The 17,508-nt window shown below is 43.2% G+C and overlaps 1 protein-coding gene across 3 annotated transcripts in view; it reads right to left on the bottom strand.

Annotated features, from left to right (window-relative positions):
• Positions 1-17,508, bottom strand: part of Trak2 (trafficking kinesin protein 2) — a 59,802-nt gene that overhangs the window by 19,408 nt on the left and 22,886 nt on the right. For 2 of the 3 annotated variants that reach the window (XM_032901157.1, XM_032901156.1), the window contains exons 2-6: positions 12,927-13,215; positions 6,173-6,367; positions 4,102-4,178; positions 2,289-2,405; positions 452-718 (exon numbers count right to left, since the gene is read on the bottom strand). In XM_032901157.1, coding sequence (XP_032757048.1) covers positions 452-718; positions 2,289-2,405; positions 4,102-4,178; positions 6,173-6,367; positions 12,927-13,017 — 747 coding nt within the window. In that variant the 5' untranslated portion in view covers positions 13,018-13,215. The remainder of the gene's footprint in view (positions 1-451; positions 719-2,288; positions 2,406-4,101; positions 4,179-6,172; positions 6,368-12,926; positions 13,216-17,508) is intronic. The other variant, XM_032901158.1, reaches the window with a different exon arrangement.

Raw genomic sequence — 17,508 nt, 5'->3', positions numbered from 1 at the left:
TCAGTGGGAGAAAAAACAACCCATGTGACAACACTTCTTAATGAGTTTGAAGTAAATGCTACGAAAAAAAGCTTTGCCATTTTAAGAATGAAGTTCATTGCTTAAAAAGAAACAAAGGTTTAATCTCTCACAAAATAAAAAATAGGAAAGGTATGACAGACAAAGACCTCTCCCTTCCCTCGGCACAGGGCCTTTGCACATGCCTGCTCACGCATCTCCCCCTGTTTGATGACCTCTAGCCTCAGCTAAGGTGCCACCTGCTTGAGTCACATCACTTTACAAACCCAAAGAAATTTGTAATTTTCTGACATGATTCTCCTCAAACTTGGTTTTGTTAACTACACAGATACATGCTCTGCTGCTGCTATTTTATCTGTCAACGTCCTATGCATTCTCAGCAAGCCCCGGGGGAAAATGGAAGGCATGGAGGCAATGCTCTGCTGTGTCTCACCTCAGTGTTACCCAGACCTGACCAAACAGCGCTGAAGGAAAGGAAAGCGAGGTGCACCTTGGACCGAAGGGCCATGTTCTCTTCTTCCAGCTCCTTGAGCTTCTCGTGCATCATGTCCAGCTGCAGCAGGCCTTGAGATAAGCTGAAGGACTCATTGAGCCGGAGGGGTGTGGAACAGCTGGAATCCGTCTCACTCTCCTCCGAGGCGATGGAGACAATTCGGAGCAGCTCCTCTTTCTTGGACAGCTCGTGCTGCAGCTGATTGACCTGCACAGAGTGATCAGAACATTCCACACACTTTTTATGTGATATAGGTCCTAATTCATGGAGCAATTGTTTTTCACCATGAAAGTTTCCCATCAGCTGCTAGACAAGTGTGTAAAGACAGAAACAACATGCATATTGTCTCCTAAGCTCTCCATTTAGGCCAGTAACTCAACAGATACACCTTTTTCTGGAGCACGTACAAAGAAAGTCATATATTGTTGTTTTCATACTCCATAAGGTAGTAATATAATAATCTTCAAAGCCTTGTAAGAGACCCCACTTTAAAACTCATCCCCGTGGCTTATACTTTTTGGTCACTAACTGGGGAGATCGGAGAGCCTTACACATGCTAAACACAACCACTGAGTTACAGCTACAGGACCGTATTTTTCTTCTATTTTTAAAATTTATTTTATATTTTAGGTTTCAAGATAGTTTCTTGATAACTTGTCTAGGCTGGCCCTGAACTCGCAGTGCCCCTGTCCCAGCCTCCAGAGTAGTTGTGATTATAAGTCTGTGCCACCAGGCTAGGCGATGACTTATACTTTTAAGCTGTCTCTGACTATGCAAATTTTCTCAACAGAAATGACTAAACACACTCATAAAATATAAACAAAATCAGATAAAACACAAGTTACTGCTGGGCATGGTTGTACATGTGTTTAAAACACCAGCACTAGGGAAGCAGAGGCAGGTGGATCTCTGTGAGTTCAAGGCCAGCCTGGTCTACATAGTTCCAAGACAGCTGGAGGTACATGGTTTAAAAAAATTTAAGTAAATTTGAAATTTAACTACTCAACATGCTAATAAATTACTTATTACACACACACACACACACACACACACACACACACACCCTTTTTCTGGGTAAGAAGCATGGTATCCTGACACCATAGATTATCAAATAAAAAACTCACTACCTCTCTTTTGGAGTTGCTGGTAAATGAGGTCCCACAGGCCCTCACATACAGGCTGTAGCCACTCCTCTTACCCACCCTCCAGAACTTGACGGTAAGAGCCCTTGCTGATGATAAACACCATATACTTGAGTCATCAACATGAAGAAATCATGTTATGCCTACCTGGCAGTTTCATCCCTACTGTCTACTTTTCACAGTGCTGGCAGGTACTACACACTGCTTGGGCACAAAAGTAATCTTCCTTTCCACAGCTGAGCACCCTTCCACCTACGACAACAACCAGCCTAGCATGACACGCCCACTGCTACAACAGTGGAACAAGGGTCATGGGAGTAATCAACCTCTTTCTGATTAGATTCAAAACTTGTTCCACAGGATAGAACTCATATATGACAGCACTGTTTTGGGGTCAAGAACCCATGGTCAGCCACGTGGGTTGGGGCTAAACAGACATGGTAGTAAACTAACTCCTAACAACTAGCAGTGCACTTTTTCCAGAAAAGTTTTGTTCTGCAGTAAATGGAAACACATAGTCAATAGTGTCATTCACCACTGTCAATATTTCAGAAATATCCACGGAAATACATTTCTCCAGTAAATAAGGCCTAATTATTATTATTCCCATTCCAAACATGAGGTCAAAGCCTTACTTGATCAAAGGCTTGTCCCAGCTGCTCCTCCAGAGATTCATTCTGCTCAGATAAGACATGGTTCCGCTTTAGCAGGGCTTGCCCAATCCGAGCAGCCAGCTCTAGATCTCGGTCCCTCTGTAAAATAACAAATACACATTTTTTTATTTTTATTTTTTGAGTATATAAAAAAGAGCAAATTAGAAATTCTGTAGTGAATTTGGCTAATGATAAAAACAAATCTATAAATCATAGAGATTTGTTTAGCAACCTTAATGAATGAATGAACAGGGGCCAGGCACAGGCAGTGTTAGGAAATCCTAGTCAAATGGGGGACTGTGTAGTTTTGAATGTAAGAGGTCACCTCTTGGTATTACATGAGGTTTCACTGACATCCCATTCATTATGGCCCAATGATCCAACTTTGTACTTAAGACCTTGAGAAGCTAGAAAGTCAACATAAGCTTTAGAGACGAGGGTGGGGCTGGGAGTGTGGCTCAATCAGAAGAGTTTGCTTTTAAAGCTTGGGGCCCTTGGTCAATCTACAGTGTCCCCCCCTACCACTCTCCCCACAAGGAAAATATTAAAATGGATTAGAGCCTGTCCAGTAAAAGCTGAGCCAACATTTGTTGAGTATATCAATATGGCAATGACACAGATTAGGTATTTGGAATATGAATCAGGTAAGTGTACTGGAACAGTTCCATTTAGTGCATGTAGAATCAGTAGCACGGCCTCGGGCCTGGTTCATGACTAGTGCAAGAATGACAGAACTGCAGACTGGGAAGTACGAGGTCATAGGACTCTACCTCAGCCTAAGAAGCTGGTGCTAATGCCCTGGTGCAGGGCATGTGGGGATCCCGATCTGGTCACAATGAGGGCCTTCAATGAAAATCCATCAATTATCCCTGCAAATTCAGGGCAATGTATCTCAGTTTAGCCTAAGCTAAGTGGCATATATGGAAAGCATTCTGAGGACAGACATGTATGCCAGAGGAATTCTTCCATAAGATCAACTGAAACTAAGCTATCCGAGACAACACTGCTGGATGCCAAGTGGAAAAGATACGCTATATATGTTAAAACTTCTAATGGGGCTGGAGAAACGCCCAGCAGTTAAGAGCACTGGTTGTTCTTATAGAGGACCCAGATTTGGTTCCCAGCACCCACGGTGGCTACAAACCAGTTTTAGATGATCTGGCACTGTCCTCTGACATCTGCAGGTACTGCACACACACAAACAAAAAAAAAAACAAAAAAATGCATACACATAAAAACCCCAAAACCCTTAAAAAAGGAGGTGCCCCAGACTGAGGGTGGAACACATAGCGTTCTCAATGGGCGCTGGGCTTAGAATGAGTACCAGCAGGACAACTTAAAAGTGACTTTTGGGGGCTGGAAATATGGCCCAGTGATTTTGGGTTTGTATTGCCCTTGTGGAGCAAGGCAAACCCCAGTTCCAAACCCTTATAGAGGCAGCCCACAACCACGTAAAACTGCAGCTTCCAGGGACTGGTGTCTTCTGTGCTCCGGGCACTGCACTCAAGAGCACTGACCCCCATAGTTAAAAATAAAGGCTTTTTAAACAATCACTTTTTCCTAAGACAGGGAGGTCAGACAGCACTATACATGCCATCCACCCACTTCAAAATCATGAGCGTCAGGAGCCCTTCTACTCAGGATGCCAGCTGGCGCATCTCTTATTAAAACCAAAGCAAAACAGGCCAGAGAGCGGCTAACCATCGTGTTTCATCTGTGCAAACCCAGCCCGTTCCAAACGACCCGACTCTCAAGCTTTAGGTTTCACACCAGAGAGAGAAAGATACATGCCTACCTCTGCCAGGAGATGCGTGACCATGTCAATGTCATTGTAGGTTTTGGTCATCTGCTCTACTCTGTCTGTGCCTAGAACTAAGACAGTAAAAACAACTATTTATAAGCTTTAAAAACATCAGAAAATCCATATCACTCATAAAAGTCCAAAGTATCCCCAAAAACCGAGTGTTTATAGAAGAGAATTGAGGAGAATGAAAATATACATGAAAACAGTAAAAGAACAGGTGTTTGTGCACATAACCCCAGATGCATCAATGTTCCAAACGATGCAATGAACTGAGAAAGTAGCAATGGTCGCCAGGTGGTCTCGGCCAACTGCTTCTGCCCCGAGGGAGGTAAGTCTGGTCCACTCACCTTTGAGGGTGTGAGCTGAGGAGAGGGATTAAGTTACCGACTTTATACTCTAACTAATTAAGGTTACTGAGGGGTTATGCTGCTATCACAGAATTCAATTACAAAGTCCTCACACATTTAAAACTTAAGAAACATAGAGAAATGGTAACACACCATAGTTTTCCTGAGAAAAAACTCCAGAAAACAACAAAAAGAGCAACACCAAATGGACCCAGTATGATAGATACACACGTATATGTATTTATGTGCTTAAATAAATAGAACAAAAATTATAGAATAAGAGGTCATGAACTAGGGGTTGGGGATTTGGCTCAGTGGTAGAGCCGCTTGCCTAGGAAGCGCAAGGTCCTGGGTTAGGTCCCCAGCCCCAAAAAAAAAAAAAAAAAAAAAAAAAGGGTCATGAACTTGACGGGTACAGGAGTTGAAGAGGGTGACAGCCGGGGTAGAATTAACACAAATCATTACTTGTGTGAAAAGCTAAAATAATTTTAAATAGAAAAGACAATCTTGAATGCCTTGATTTACCTTACCTCAGCTATTTTAAATATTAAGGGCAGAAATATACTCTTATTTGGCCTTCTTGATATTTCAATTCAAGTTTAAACAATATTTACACCAACTTACTCTCTGTCTCTCTGGCACGCGCACACACACACACGCACACACACACACAGAGACAGAGAGACAGAGAGACAGAGAGACAGAGAGAGAGTTTTAGTTCTAAGAAACTGCTTGGGTTTCAAAGCAGGTTAATAATTACTGAAAATGACCATTAAAAGAAGAAGAAATGCCACTCTCGAACAGCCTGTCATTAAAAGGCGGCTGAGCTGGCCACAGTCCTTGCTGCTGAGTCTGATGACCTGAGTTTGGTTCCTGGAGCTCACCTGGTGAAAGGAGGGAACGAACCTCATAAGTTGCCTCCGATCTCCTCCACACATAGATGATAGCACCCCTCCCTACTATAAATAAATAAAATGTAATAAAAAAAAGCTAAAGTGCTCACTGGGTAATGTGTAAATTTGATGTAATGTCCTACATAAATGGATGACAGGAAGTTCACGAGCTCACCAACACTGAGCTCAGAGGCTTTGTGACATATTCTAACAGCTTCTCTGTTCACTACATGTTTACACTGAATAAGTAGTGAAACGTTTAAAAAAAGTCCAAAAAGGAAATCAAACTACAATAAAATGGAAATAGGGCTCTATATTTGAGACAAACTTGGCTCGGTCTCTCATTCTCTGTGGGTCACTGGGTAGCTCATGCGTGTTCTCCTTGGCATGATGAAAAGTATTTAGAAGCATGCCTGTAATCCTAGTAATAAGGAAATATAGGAACCAAAAACACTAACACTAGACACCAAAGTACTAGGATAATAAATGTTGGCAGACAACATAAATAATTAAAAAATAATAATTAAATATAATTGTACTACTTTTTAAACATTTCTCTTCTCTCATCTGAGGAAAATGTCTAGTAAAAGACAAAGGCAGGGTAAATGTGAACTGTGTGCAATCATTCTTTCTCAGTCATGCGCATGGCAACAGCTCTGTCCTGTCAGCTCAGGCTGAGTTAAAGCAGGCAAGTACTGAATAATGGCTACTAAATGCTAACTGTTTCAAAAGGCAATGCTCAATACCCCTCACCCTCCGGACAGGCTACAAATCAACCAACCAACCAACCAACCAACCAACCAACCAACCAACCAAACTCACTCATGTAGCGGAAGGTCTCCTCAGCCAGGACTGGAGAGAGGGTCTCAGATGCATCCTGCTGCTGGTGTGATGACTGGGACCAGTCTTGGTTTTCGTAGAGAAAGAGAGAGTCCACTCTTAGCTTATACTGTGGCAGCTGCTCTTCCAGCAAGTTGACCAGCTCGACCTCAGGGAGATCCTCATTGGAGCAGACATCTAGGAAGGAGAGTCCCTGCTAGTGAGTCTAGTATGCTCCATTTATCAAGATGCAGTGAAATTAAAAAGTAGGCAACCAGAGGAATGTTGGACAAGATCATTTCTCTCGATTTTTATTAATATATTCTAGTATCTCAGTCTACTTTCTGGATTGCTTTGAAAAGAGAACTCGTAAAGTAAAAATATTCATAGTTTAAATTATACGCTGTCTAAAATACATTGCTTAGTGAATATAAGCATGTTTTTGCATAATCTATCTTCACCTTAACCTCAGGCAGACTCTTTGGACAACGGCAAAAAGTAGCCACATTTCCCTCCAAAATATCACAAAAACAGTCTCTAGGCCACATCCTGAAATTCTTCACTGAACCATCTTGGGTCAGGTCCGATCAGTTCAAATTACTCACAGTAACAAAGACTTCCGCATTCCTACTAAGATAGCCCATTAAGCCCCATTTAAAGCATTCCACTGCTTTCCAAATCCAAAGTCCCAAAATCCACATTCTTCCAAACAAAAGCATGATCAGGGCTATCACGGCAATACCCTACTCCCAGTACCAACTTCTGTCTTAGTTAGGGTTTTATTAGAGATGACAGAGCCAGGGGGTATCTGCTGAGGAAAGCTGCTAACAGGCAGTGGAACCAGCTCAGGAGAAAGAAGTTTGTTGCAGTCAACAAGGAGAAAAAGGAGTTGAAGATCTGAAGACCACTTTGACATCATCCACGGAGATGCAGAGTTTGGAGTTTGCCCAGCTGGTTGCCTGTCTTAATTTGGGGATTACAGTTTAGTGATTGATGGATCTCAGAAGAGACTCTGAACTTTGGACTTTAACACTGTTGAGATTGCTATGGACTGTGGGGACTTTGGAAGCTGGACTAAATGCACTTTTTTATTATGCTATGTTTAGGTATGGCCTCCATAGACTCATGTGTTTGAACAAGTCTATGGAGGCCAGAGTGGAATGGGATGGTTTGCATATGCTTGGCCCAGGGCGTGGCACTATTAGAAGGTGTGGCCTTGTTGGAGGAAGTGTGTCACTGTGGGGTGGGCTTGGAGACCCTCCTCCTAGCTGTCTGAGGATGCTCAGTCTGCTCCTGGCTTCCTTCAGGTGAAGATGTAGAACTCAGCTCCTCCTGAACCATGCCTGCCTGGATGCTGTGATGCTGCCATGCTCCCACCTTGATGATAATGGACTGAACCTCTGAACCTGTAAGCCAGCCCCAATTCAATGCTGTCCTTTATAAACTTACATTGGTCATGGTGTCTGTTCACAACAATAAGAACCTAACTAAGACAGTTCGTAAGAAGAAATATGAAATTTGAGCCCTGGCATTTGGTGTGATACAAAGGAAAGACCCCCGACCTATAAGTCAGCTCCTGTACGTCCAGGCTCTGCACATCCTATGTGCCCCTGAGGAGGCCATCTGACTTCTGGCCTCTGCTCCTCTATCTGTCAAACTGAGGAGGTAACTGGAGGTACCTGACCTCTATGGTGGCTGTGAGAACAAAATGACAATCCATGAAAAACGCTGTATTTTGAGATGGTGCCTGGCTCCAGTGGAGACACCACCAAAATGTTACCTTTCTCTTTAAAACAGTATTATTCTCGTGTGCGTGTGTGTGTGTGTGTGTGTGTGTGTGTGTGTGTGTGTTGCTGTGTATATGGAGGTCAGAGAACAGCACGGGGTGTTGGTCCTCACCTTCTACCCTGTTTGAGTCGGGGTTTGTTTTCTCCACTACGTAGGTGTGCCAGGCTGGATAGCCCACGGGCTCTGGGGACTTTCCTCTCTCCACCTCTCATCTCCTCTTTCAAGGTCCTCATGCACAGTGTGTGACAAGAGCTTTGCCACTGAGCTGCTGCCCTGGCTTAGCTCTCTTTACTACTGTTTTACTGCTGGCTCTGTAGACCTGGTAGTGACTGGTGCTATCGTCAACCTGGAGACTCTAAGGTCACCTGGGATAGGCCTCTGCAAATGCCTGTGCAGATCATTCTGATCACAGGAATTGAAGCTGGAAGGCTCGCACACAAATTCTCACACATTGTTCTGACATACCATACATACTTCTATCCAGAGTCCAAGTTCTTCAGGTGCTGCCCACTGTCCTGTTTTTCAGTCTCAATATTAGAAAGTACATGGGCTTTGGCATCAAATTTAGTTTCTAAGTCTGACTCCCCCAAGCATCAGTGATGGGGTCTTAGGCACACGACCCATCTCTCCTGAGCTCCATTCCCCACACATCTGCAGAATGAAGAGCATCATCTATTACACCCAGGGTTGTACTTGCCACATAGCAGATGCCCACTGAGTGCCCCTGATGTCACCAGCCTCTCCCACGCTGGCTCTGAACACAGTTGGAGCTTCCTTCGTGCCAGTTCCTGGCTTCATGGTTACAGGATTACCAAGCATTTACCACCTCCCAAATGTAGTGTTTATAAAAAAGAGTTACCTCTTTTAGCACAATTAAAATACTAGGGCTTAAAATAGAGGAAGTAGAGAATGGCACTCCACCCTCCTACATGCCAGAGACCCCGCAGCACTCTGTGGCTAGTATAAGGAAACATGCTCTAACTGGCAAAGAACCACAGTTTAAGAACACAAACCGTGAAAAATCACATTTCTATCAGTTGGCCTGAACTTACAAAGGACAATTTAAAAAGTTCAATACCAAGGCCAGCACTACCACACATCTCCATTCAGCCAGAAGATAAGCAGTGGTTTCATAACCACAGAGGGGATGTGGTCCACTTAGGCCTTAAGCTAAGGGAGCCTCAAGCCCGGGCAGAGCTATTACAGAGGCCTGAGAATACTCACAGCTTAGTACTGCAAACTCCAAGTGACTATGTAATGCTGCTCACTGCACACACGTTACAGACTGCAATCCCGGTACTCCCTGAAGAGACACTGACTACACATACACGCAGACCACGTGCTCCAGGACACCTTGGCAAAGAAGATCCCAAGCAAACCAACAGCACTGACTCCTCCTCACACTCACTCCCTTCCAGGCACTGCCTCCCCTTAGGTTCAGGGATACTTTTTGGTTTTCTTAAATATGACTTCAGGGCTGCCCTGAACACACTCAAATCATCTTCTACACTGTCATCCTGTGACTCCCGAATAACACACACACACACACACACACACACACACACACACACACACAAACTTCACTGAATATGTGAGTCAATTAAACTAATTCTAGAATAAAGAATACTAAAGTATGAACCCATATAAAAAAGATGAAACATAGTCCTGAAAAAAGATCTTTATCACCAGATGATTTCTCAACACAAAATTAAACTAAGGAAAATCACTTATACAGAATATATGAAGATCACATAATTCAACATCTAAAAATTTAGTCATGTGAGTTTTGCATAGATACCATGAATCTATAAATGGTTAATAACTACACATGAAAGCACACTCCATGTCATTAGTCATCAATGAAATCAAAGCCCCCAAAGATCTCCAGCATGATTACAGGAATGGTTCAAAGCAATGGACTGACCTTACCAAGTGCTCATGGTGTGAGGCAGCAGTCAGCAGGGCAGAACCTGCAGCTTTGCTGGTCTTAAAGACCAGTTTGATCAGAACACAAATATACTCATTCTTTCATGGTTAGTCTATGACTGCTTTTTTGCTGTAACAGCAAACGAAGTTAAAAAATAAATTTAAAAGCACAAATTAAAAAAAACCTTGTGCGTATGGTGGTACATGCTTTTAATCCCAGCACTTAGGAAGCTGAGACAGGTGGATCTCTGTGAGTTCAAGGGGTACGTAGAGAAGCACTATCTGGAAAAACCAAAGAAAGAAAAAACGAAGAAAAGGAAGAGGAGGAGGAGGAGGAGGAAGGAGAGGAAGAGGAAGAAGAGGAGAAAGAGGAAGAGGAGGGGGAGGAAGAAGAGGAAGAAGAGGAAGAGAGGGAGGAGGAAGAGAAGAAAAAATGTACTGATGTGTACAGTACAGCCTTTAAGTCTGGCTTTGAGTGAAATGCTTCGGCAAAGCCTTTGCTACGTTGGGGTCAATCAGTAGATATGTTTAGTTAGGTTAATCAGTAGAGGCTGAGAAGTTGTTTTGAGACTGTTTGGACCTTGAAGAAATGTTGTCTTTCTAGAGAATCTATACTTGGTGCTACATGAGAACATGCAGCAGCCGCACCGACCTTGGTCCTAAGTACTCCTGGCAAACCTGGAGTTCTTACTTTGATTATGGCTAGCCATCAACTGAGATCTGTACGGGCTGTCTGCTCTCAGGGGAAGCAAGGGCAAGGTAACTTTGATAGCTGGAACCTTCCCCAGCTCCAGTTAACCTTGTGTAATGTTTGAGTAAAGTAACTGGAGTGAGCTAGCTGGGTGTCAGTCTTTTTCAAGAAGGCTGAACCCCTTGCTCCTTTGGAAAATGAAGGTTTAGCACCTTGGCAAGCTTCTTTCTACGACTGACATCAATCAATAGAAAAATCTCAAAAAGCTCCTTGCCACAAAAGGACAAACTCAACTCACCTGAAATTCCAGTGCATGCTGATTTCACTGTGGAGGAGCTGAGCAGGCCAGGCTGCTGCAGCTGGAAGTGAGGGTTGCAGATCTGGATGCAAGAGAAGGTGACAGGACGCTACACTATTACAGACCTTGCCTACACTGGTTCCGTATTTGTTAAGACTCAAGCCTAACATGAGCACCATTTTCATACCTCAGTAAACATAGGATAATAAAGCTGGATTTCAAAAGACAGCCTTGGTTTTACCTGGGTTTTATGAGAGTTCAGAAAGTTCTAGACGTAAAAGTTTAGAAAAGCAGGACTATGCACTGACTGTTTAATAACACCGTGTTTTATAACAACTGGTTCTGGAGAAATATATAAATACATTCAATATATTAATATATCTTTAGCAAATGTACATCTAATAGATGAGATAGTCTAGAAAAGGCTACCCAAGTCAGGCTTTGTGAGCTACTGGTTATTAATATGCTGACGACAGTGATATGTTACAGTGTCCGTGCAGGCACATGTGTGCCACAACACACATGTGGAGCTCAGAGGACAGCTTTCAGGAGTTGTTCTTGCCCTCTGTCCTTGCTCCTGCAGCACTGCAGTCAGGAGGGCAGCACTGATGCCCTGGGAGGCATGCCTCGCTCCCACTCCCCACAGGAGTGCTGGTTATTACAGAAGTGCTGCTGCCCCAGCTTTGTTGTAGAATCTGGGGCTTGAACTTGCGCTGTGAGGTGTGATTAACTATTTCCTTTCTCACTGAACCACCCCCAGTCTCCATTTACTGAGTTTTAAAATAAAAACTTCACGAAAAATACTTCTGAGTATTATGAGTTTGTAAAAAGAATTTATTTACTTATCTGTTTTTGTCTGTGTCTGAAAGAGCGTATCCCGGACAAGCCCCCAAATGAAAGAGCGAACCCCTAAACGGGGAACCGCGTCTCTCGCTCTGATCTCGGGGTGGGGTGCCCCCAGGAATCACGAGTAGCCGTCTTGATGTAACAGCAAGAGGTAGCTTTATTAATGAGATCCCGGGTCTTAGCGGGATCCCGGGTCGACACATATCTCACACAGGAGACAGAGGAATCGACCCCGAGCCTCCAAACTCGGAGGTTTATATAGGGGAGGTTAGGGGCATTCGCGCGGTTACACATGATTGGTCAATTCAAATGGTGCACAGTTACTTTTGGCGCGAAATTACATCAGCAAGGAGTACGTGCTCTCTAGCAGCTCGGCAGGTAGGGTGGCTCATCTCACTCAGGGGGGTGAAGGAAGGGGAGGGGGTGGCTACAGATGATCAATGTCCTTGGGGCTGATAGCTGGTTTGGCAAGTCCTATCTCTGGCTCTCCCTCAGGCACGTCCGGCCCTGCACATCCGGACTCTGACAATGAGTAACCTTTTTAAAACTCTAGTTCTACATGTCTATGTTCATATACTCACATAGACACAGACAAAAACCGCTAAGTAAATAAGTATGTGTATGTGATGAACATGTGGAGACAGAAGAGGACACTGGACACCCTTTGTTATCGCTAACCTCCTGTTCCTTTGACACAGGGGCTCTCCCTGAATTTGGGGCTTGTGTTTTTTAGCTGAGCTAGAAACAGAGCAAGCCTCAGAGATTGTCTGTTGCTGCCACCCTGCACCGAAATCTGGCGCTAGGATACCCACCAGTTTGTTACTCTGGTCCTCATGATGGCAAAGCAAGTTCTCTTATGCTCTTTTTTTTTTTTTTAATTATTTACTTTTGCAGATATAATATCAAGTGCCTACAACTTAGTGTACATAAGGGACTCTAGTGTGCCAGGTACATAAACATAGGTAAGTTGAGCTAACGATCCTGCTCACAGGGGTTCAATGGATATATGGGAGTCAGGCACAGACAAAGAACTGCATAGAAGGCAGATGGCTAATGTGCGTGAACTGACTTAAGTCAGTCTGTCTCAGGGCCACCAGGTTGCAGAGGGAGGCTGGGGTTTCATCACAGCAGGTCACACAGGTCAGACTGAGGAATTTGCACTTTGTCCTGTAGGAAACAGCACTTCAACATTATCAACGTGAACTCACCAGTGATGCTCTCCGAGTCTCTATGGTTGCTACTCATGAGGTTTTCTTCACCTGTTTGTGACTTGAAAATGGCATTCTGGGACTGACTCATGCAGAATCCTTTCTTGCTTTGGTTGAAAGGGGCAGCTTTCGTATGAATCGGAGTAAAGGAAATCCATTAAGCCATTTAGTAAAGAAATGGAAGTGGTCATATAGATATTTTCTTTAGGACAGATTCTCTGTGAAGAGTCAGGTGACATCTGCAGCAGTAAGTGCTCTCATGTGGTTACCACCCCTGGACAGTCATGGCCTAAAACAAGGAGCAGAGCGGGCGGTTAGAATTCAGCATGCTCTTTAATAACAGGACGCTAACAGCATGCCTGTTATTAAAAATGTTTTTCTAAGCTATACACAACAACATGAGTAAACCTCAATGCAATTAGGTTGGGGAAAAAAAAAGACAAAAGAAAAGAAAAAAATCAGCTCATGGTTTATGATTGCATTTTTATAAGAATTCTAGGAAAAAGACCACCACCACCACCACCACCACCACATCTACAGTGCCAAAAAGCAGATAAATGGTGGCTGGGTTAGGGGAGGACTTAGGCACAGAAGAGTTTGGGGAATGACGCATGTCGGCCCAGTGATGACTTCAAATGTGCATGAATGCAATGCCAAATGTAGTCCAGTCACACAGCTGAAGCATGACACTGGTACATGTTACATTTCAATATGGCCACACATTTTTATAGACAATCAGCTCTTTATAACACTGACCTGTCATAGAGAGGGAAATGCAGGGCAGCACAGGCCTGGAGGGACATAGAGGCACATGCTTGTCAGGTCTTTATACTATATGTGGAACAGGAAAACACTACTTGAAGGCAAACTGTGACGGGGAACCACGTACACGACAAACCAAAAGCAAATAATGTAATAACCCGAGAACTGTAGATAATAACCAATAGGGAGACAGAATGGAGTAAGTTGTTCAACTCTGGCCACTCCTGGCATTTGGGTCATTTGTGTGGATCACACTGAAGGAACCTTAGCAACACTTGCCCTGTCCTGGCTAGGTGCTAGCAGAACCTCCTTTCTAGGCCTTCTCCCAGATACAACAGGCAAAGTGTCTCCAGACACTGCCAGATGTCCCCAGGGGCAAAATTATCCCTGGTGGAGAACCATTGATTAAAAAAGAAACTTAACATCACTCAAAATAAGTCAAAATGTAAATAAAATACTTTTATCTGCTAGATCATCAAATGCTAAGCTTTACTCATTATTGGATAGATAACACCTAGAAAAAAGGCTGTTTCAAAGCTCTATCAATAACAGTGTAAATTGCTCTAAGATTTTAGAAAGGCTTTCCCAATTCCTACCAAGCTTTAGTCGCACAGGAACTACAACTTACCAGTTCTACCAACAGAATGTATAGAATGTAGACATTCACGGAACACACCCAGACATAGAAACAAGAATGTCTACACAGTACTGACGTGTTTTTCAGAAACACACATACGAGTGGAATGTGGTGGTGCACACCTATAATCTCAGCATTAAACGGGGAGAGGCAGGAGAGCCATGAATTCAAGGCCCTGCGAGAGATGGGAGTGGAAGGAAGGGCGTTCCGTGCTAACTAGAAGCTTTGCTTCACATAAAGACATCTGTTGAGCAGTCATAGCTGCTTCTGTTAGGGCTAGTGCATCTTCATGAAGTTATGTCTTCTGTCTAAGAAGTAGAGAAGAAAGAACAGAGACATACTTAGAAACACAAGGGAAGCAAGTCTCAGTGACAAAGTGAGCAACAGAATCAGAGAAGTCAAAGGGGAAGTCTGACAGGCTTAAAAATTAATAGTGACCTTTTGGGGGACAATGTGGTTCTACAGATAGACCTCAAGCCAGGCTGGCAAACAAATTACCTAGTCAGAGAGGAGTTTAGTGAATACAGCCCAGAATTTCCAAACACCTACACTTTCAGATTTCCACAAATTGGCAACTTTAAAAACTTCTGTGGTCATTGGCACAGGGTTTCCATTTCTGACCATTTCTATGACTCCTTTCCTTTTGAGATTTTATTTTTATTTAATGAATGAAAGTGTTTGCCTGTGGAAGAGGGCATCTGTCCCTCTGGAACTGGAGTTACAGACAGCTGCGAGCCGCCATGCAAGCGCTGGGACTGAACATGGATCCTCTGGAGCCAGCGCTCCTGACTGCTGAGCCATCCTTCAGTCCAATTCTACTACTTTTAAAAACATTGTATAAAAACCAAAACCAAGAACAGAAGAAGCAACAGTCCTTTCCCTGTAAAGAATTTATAATTTCATGCTCACATAACAAAAATTCAATCTTCCTATAACTGAATTCTGATAATTTTAAAAAATGCTTAACGTTTCTTTTACATGTGCAACTATTTTCCTGGAGTAAGTTTGCAATTCAGTAATGTGGATTAGCCAGTGCAACATTAGGCAAAGCTTACAATATTTGTTAGGTACCATGAGTCTCGCCATTAAAGATCAAGTTCTAAGGGCACTCTAATGTATACATTTGTTTTCCCCACAGTAGTCTGGCTGTTCAGAATTGTGATTTCCAAACCAACTATCACAAAGGGAATACACATTTATTTGAATGAAACCAATAAAGATTCACCTCCTAAACTGGACGGTAGGAAGAAAGACGCCCTCTCTGGGTATATCACATCTAGGAACATAGATCAAATGGTAATAATGCTGTCAACATCTGTGACTTTTCTAGGTTGTGTTTTTAATCAATCTTTTTTAAAGTTAAAAAATACCCAGACCCTGGACTTGAAATAGAGTTAGAATCTCAGGGCACAGGAGGCAACTCAGTGACGAGCCTGCTATGCAAGTCTGAGGATGAGGGCCATTAGAAAGCCTGGCACAGGGCTGGAGAGGTGGCTCAGTGATTAAGAGCACTGATTGTTCTTGCCAAGGTCCTGAGTTCAATTCCCAGCACCCACATGGTGGCTCACAAGCATCTGCAATGGGATCTGATGCCCTCTTCTGGTGTGTCAAGGTGAACAGCTCTGAGGAACAACCTCTGTCCCTTCCCCAGGCACAGGAACCTGCACACCAGTGAACACAACATATACACAAAGAATCTAGTGACGTATTTTAGAAGATAAGAGTGGCAATGCAAATGTAAGAATGACCTTGTCATCGGGCAGCTCATCTGGGGCATGGCCAGCAAACTACTCCAGAATCCACATTCGGTCTGTTACCTGTTTTTGCAGTGTGCGAGCTAAGAAATAGACTTGAAATAGAGTTCAAATCTCAGGGCACAGAAGGTAACTCAGGGAGGAGCCTGCTTTGCAAGAATAGCTTTTATTTTTAAATGACTAGAAGGGAAAAAAGCCCTACACAATGTAAAAACAAGATAATTGAATTTTCAGTGTGTACAAATGAATACTGTCCACTGATTGCAGTCACACTACCAGATAGCTTAGAAACTGCTGTAATTGTGCCATTGGCTGTATAGACATAGCTAGCAAGGTATTAGGGTATCTCACACACACACACACATACACACACACACAATTTGATACTTGACAGCAAAAACTTCCTAACCCTTGATCAATATTAAAATAATTCAATCATCAAAATACTATTATGTAAAACTAAGGTTTCCAAGATCAACTTCTGAAAGCTAGATTTCCTTTTACATTTATACACTCGTAATTAGACTAAAGGAACAGACTTCTACTCTCTACACCCGTAAGTGTATTTTAAAGTTACTTTCAATTTCTAAAAAGGCCTTTTTGAGAGTGGTAAGTTACAAGCTTGCCTGTGAGGGGGTGGAGGGTGGTGAAGAGAAAAGGGAAATGTGGAGAACTGGAGGATCACTAACTGGTCCACCAAGATCCTTTAACAGAACTGTGCTTGTTCTTCAAATGGAGACTTGCTCAAGACCACTGAGAACACTCTGTCACCTGGAGGCTGGCTGCTGTCACTCTGTAACATGCCAGTTGCTTTATTCTCAGACTCATGCTGTCCTTATGCTTCCCCCAGCTCTTTTCAGGATGCTATTTCGTGTATTACTCTGAACTCTACACTGTGGTCAGGATGACCTTGAACTTCTCATCATTCTGATTCCATGTCCTGTAATTACAGGTGTGAGCCACCACACTGTTTCCACTTCTTTCTTTTTCTATTCCTTCTTGTTAAAAACAAAACAAAACAAACAAAAAATAAGGCCGTAAGTGAGTGTTTTGTCTGCATGCATGTCTGTGCACCATGTGTATGCCTGGTCTCTGAGAAAGTCAAAAGAGGGTGTCGGATCCCCTGAAACTTAAGTTACTGACAGCTACAAACCACCATGCTGGGGATTGAACCCAGGTCCTTGAAGAGCAGCCAACGAGCCAGTTTGCTTTTTTATGTATACATATCACCTAAGAAAACAAGTTTACACACAGGTTTAGATCATGGGTCGCAGACCTGGGTTGTAGAGATTAATGCTTAAGATAGCTCTGGAGTTTTGTGGGTGGTTTGTTCCCAGCACTCACATACAAGAGTAGAGAAAACTGGACTGAACACAGGACTAAGTCCACGGTCAGAGTCATGCAGAAAGAATGCAGACCTCCAGGGCGA

This window comes from Rattus rattus, chromosome 4 (genome assembly GCF_011064425.1).
Source record: "Rattus rattus isolate New Zealand chromosome 4, Rrattus_CSIRO_v1, whole genome shotgun sequence".
Classification (NCBI taxonomy): domain Eukaryota; kingdom Metazoa; phylum Chordata; class Mammalia; order Rodentia; family Muridae; genus Rattus; species Rattus rattus.
Note: the sequence above shows the minus strand (reverse complement) of the source record. Positions and strands in the feature narration are given on the sequence as shown.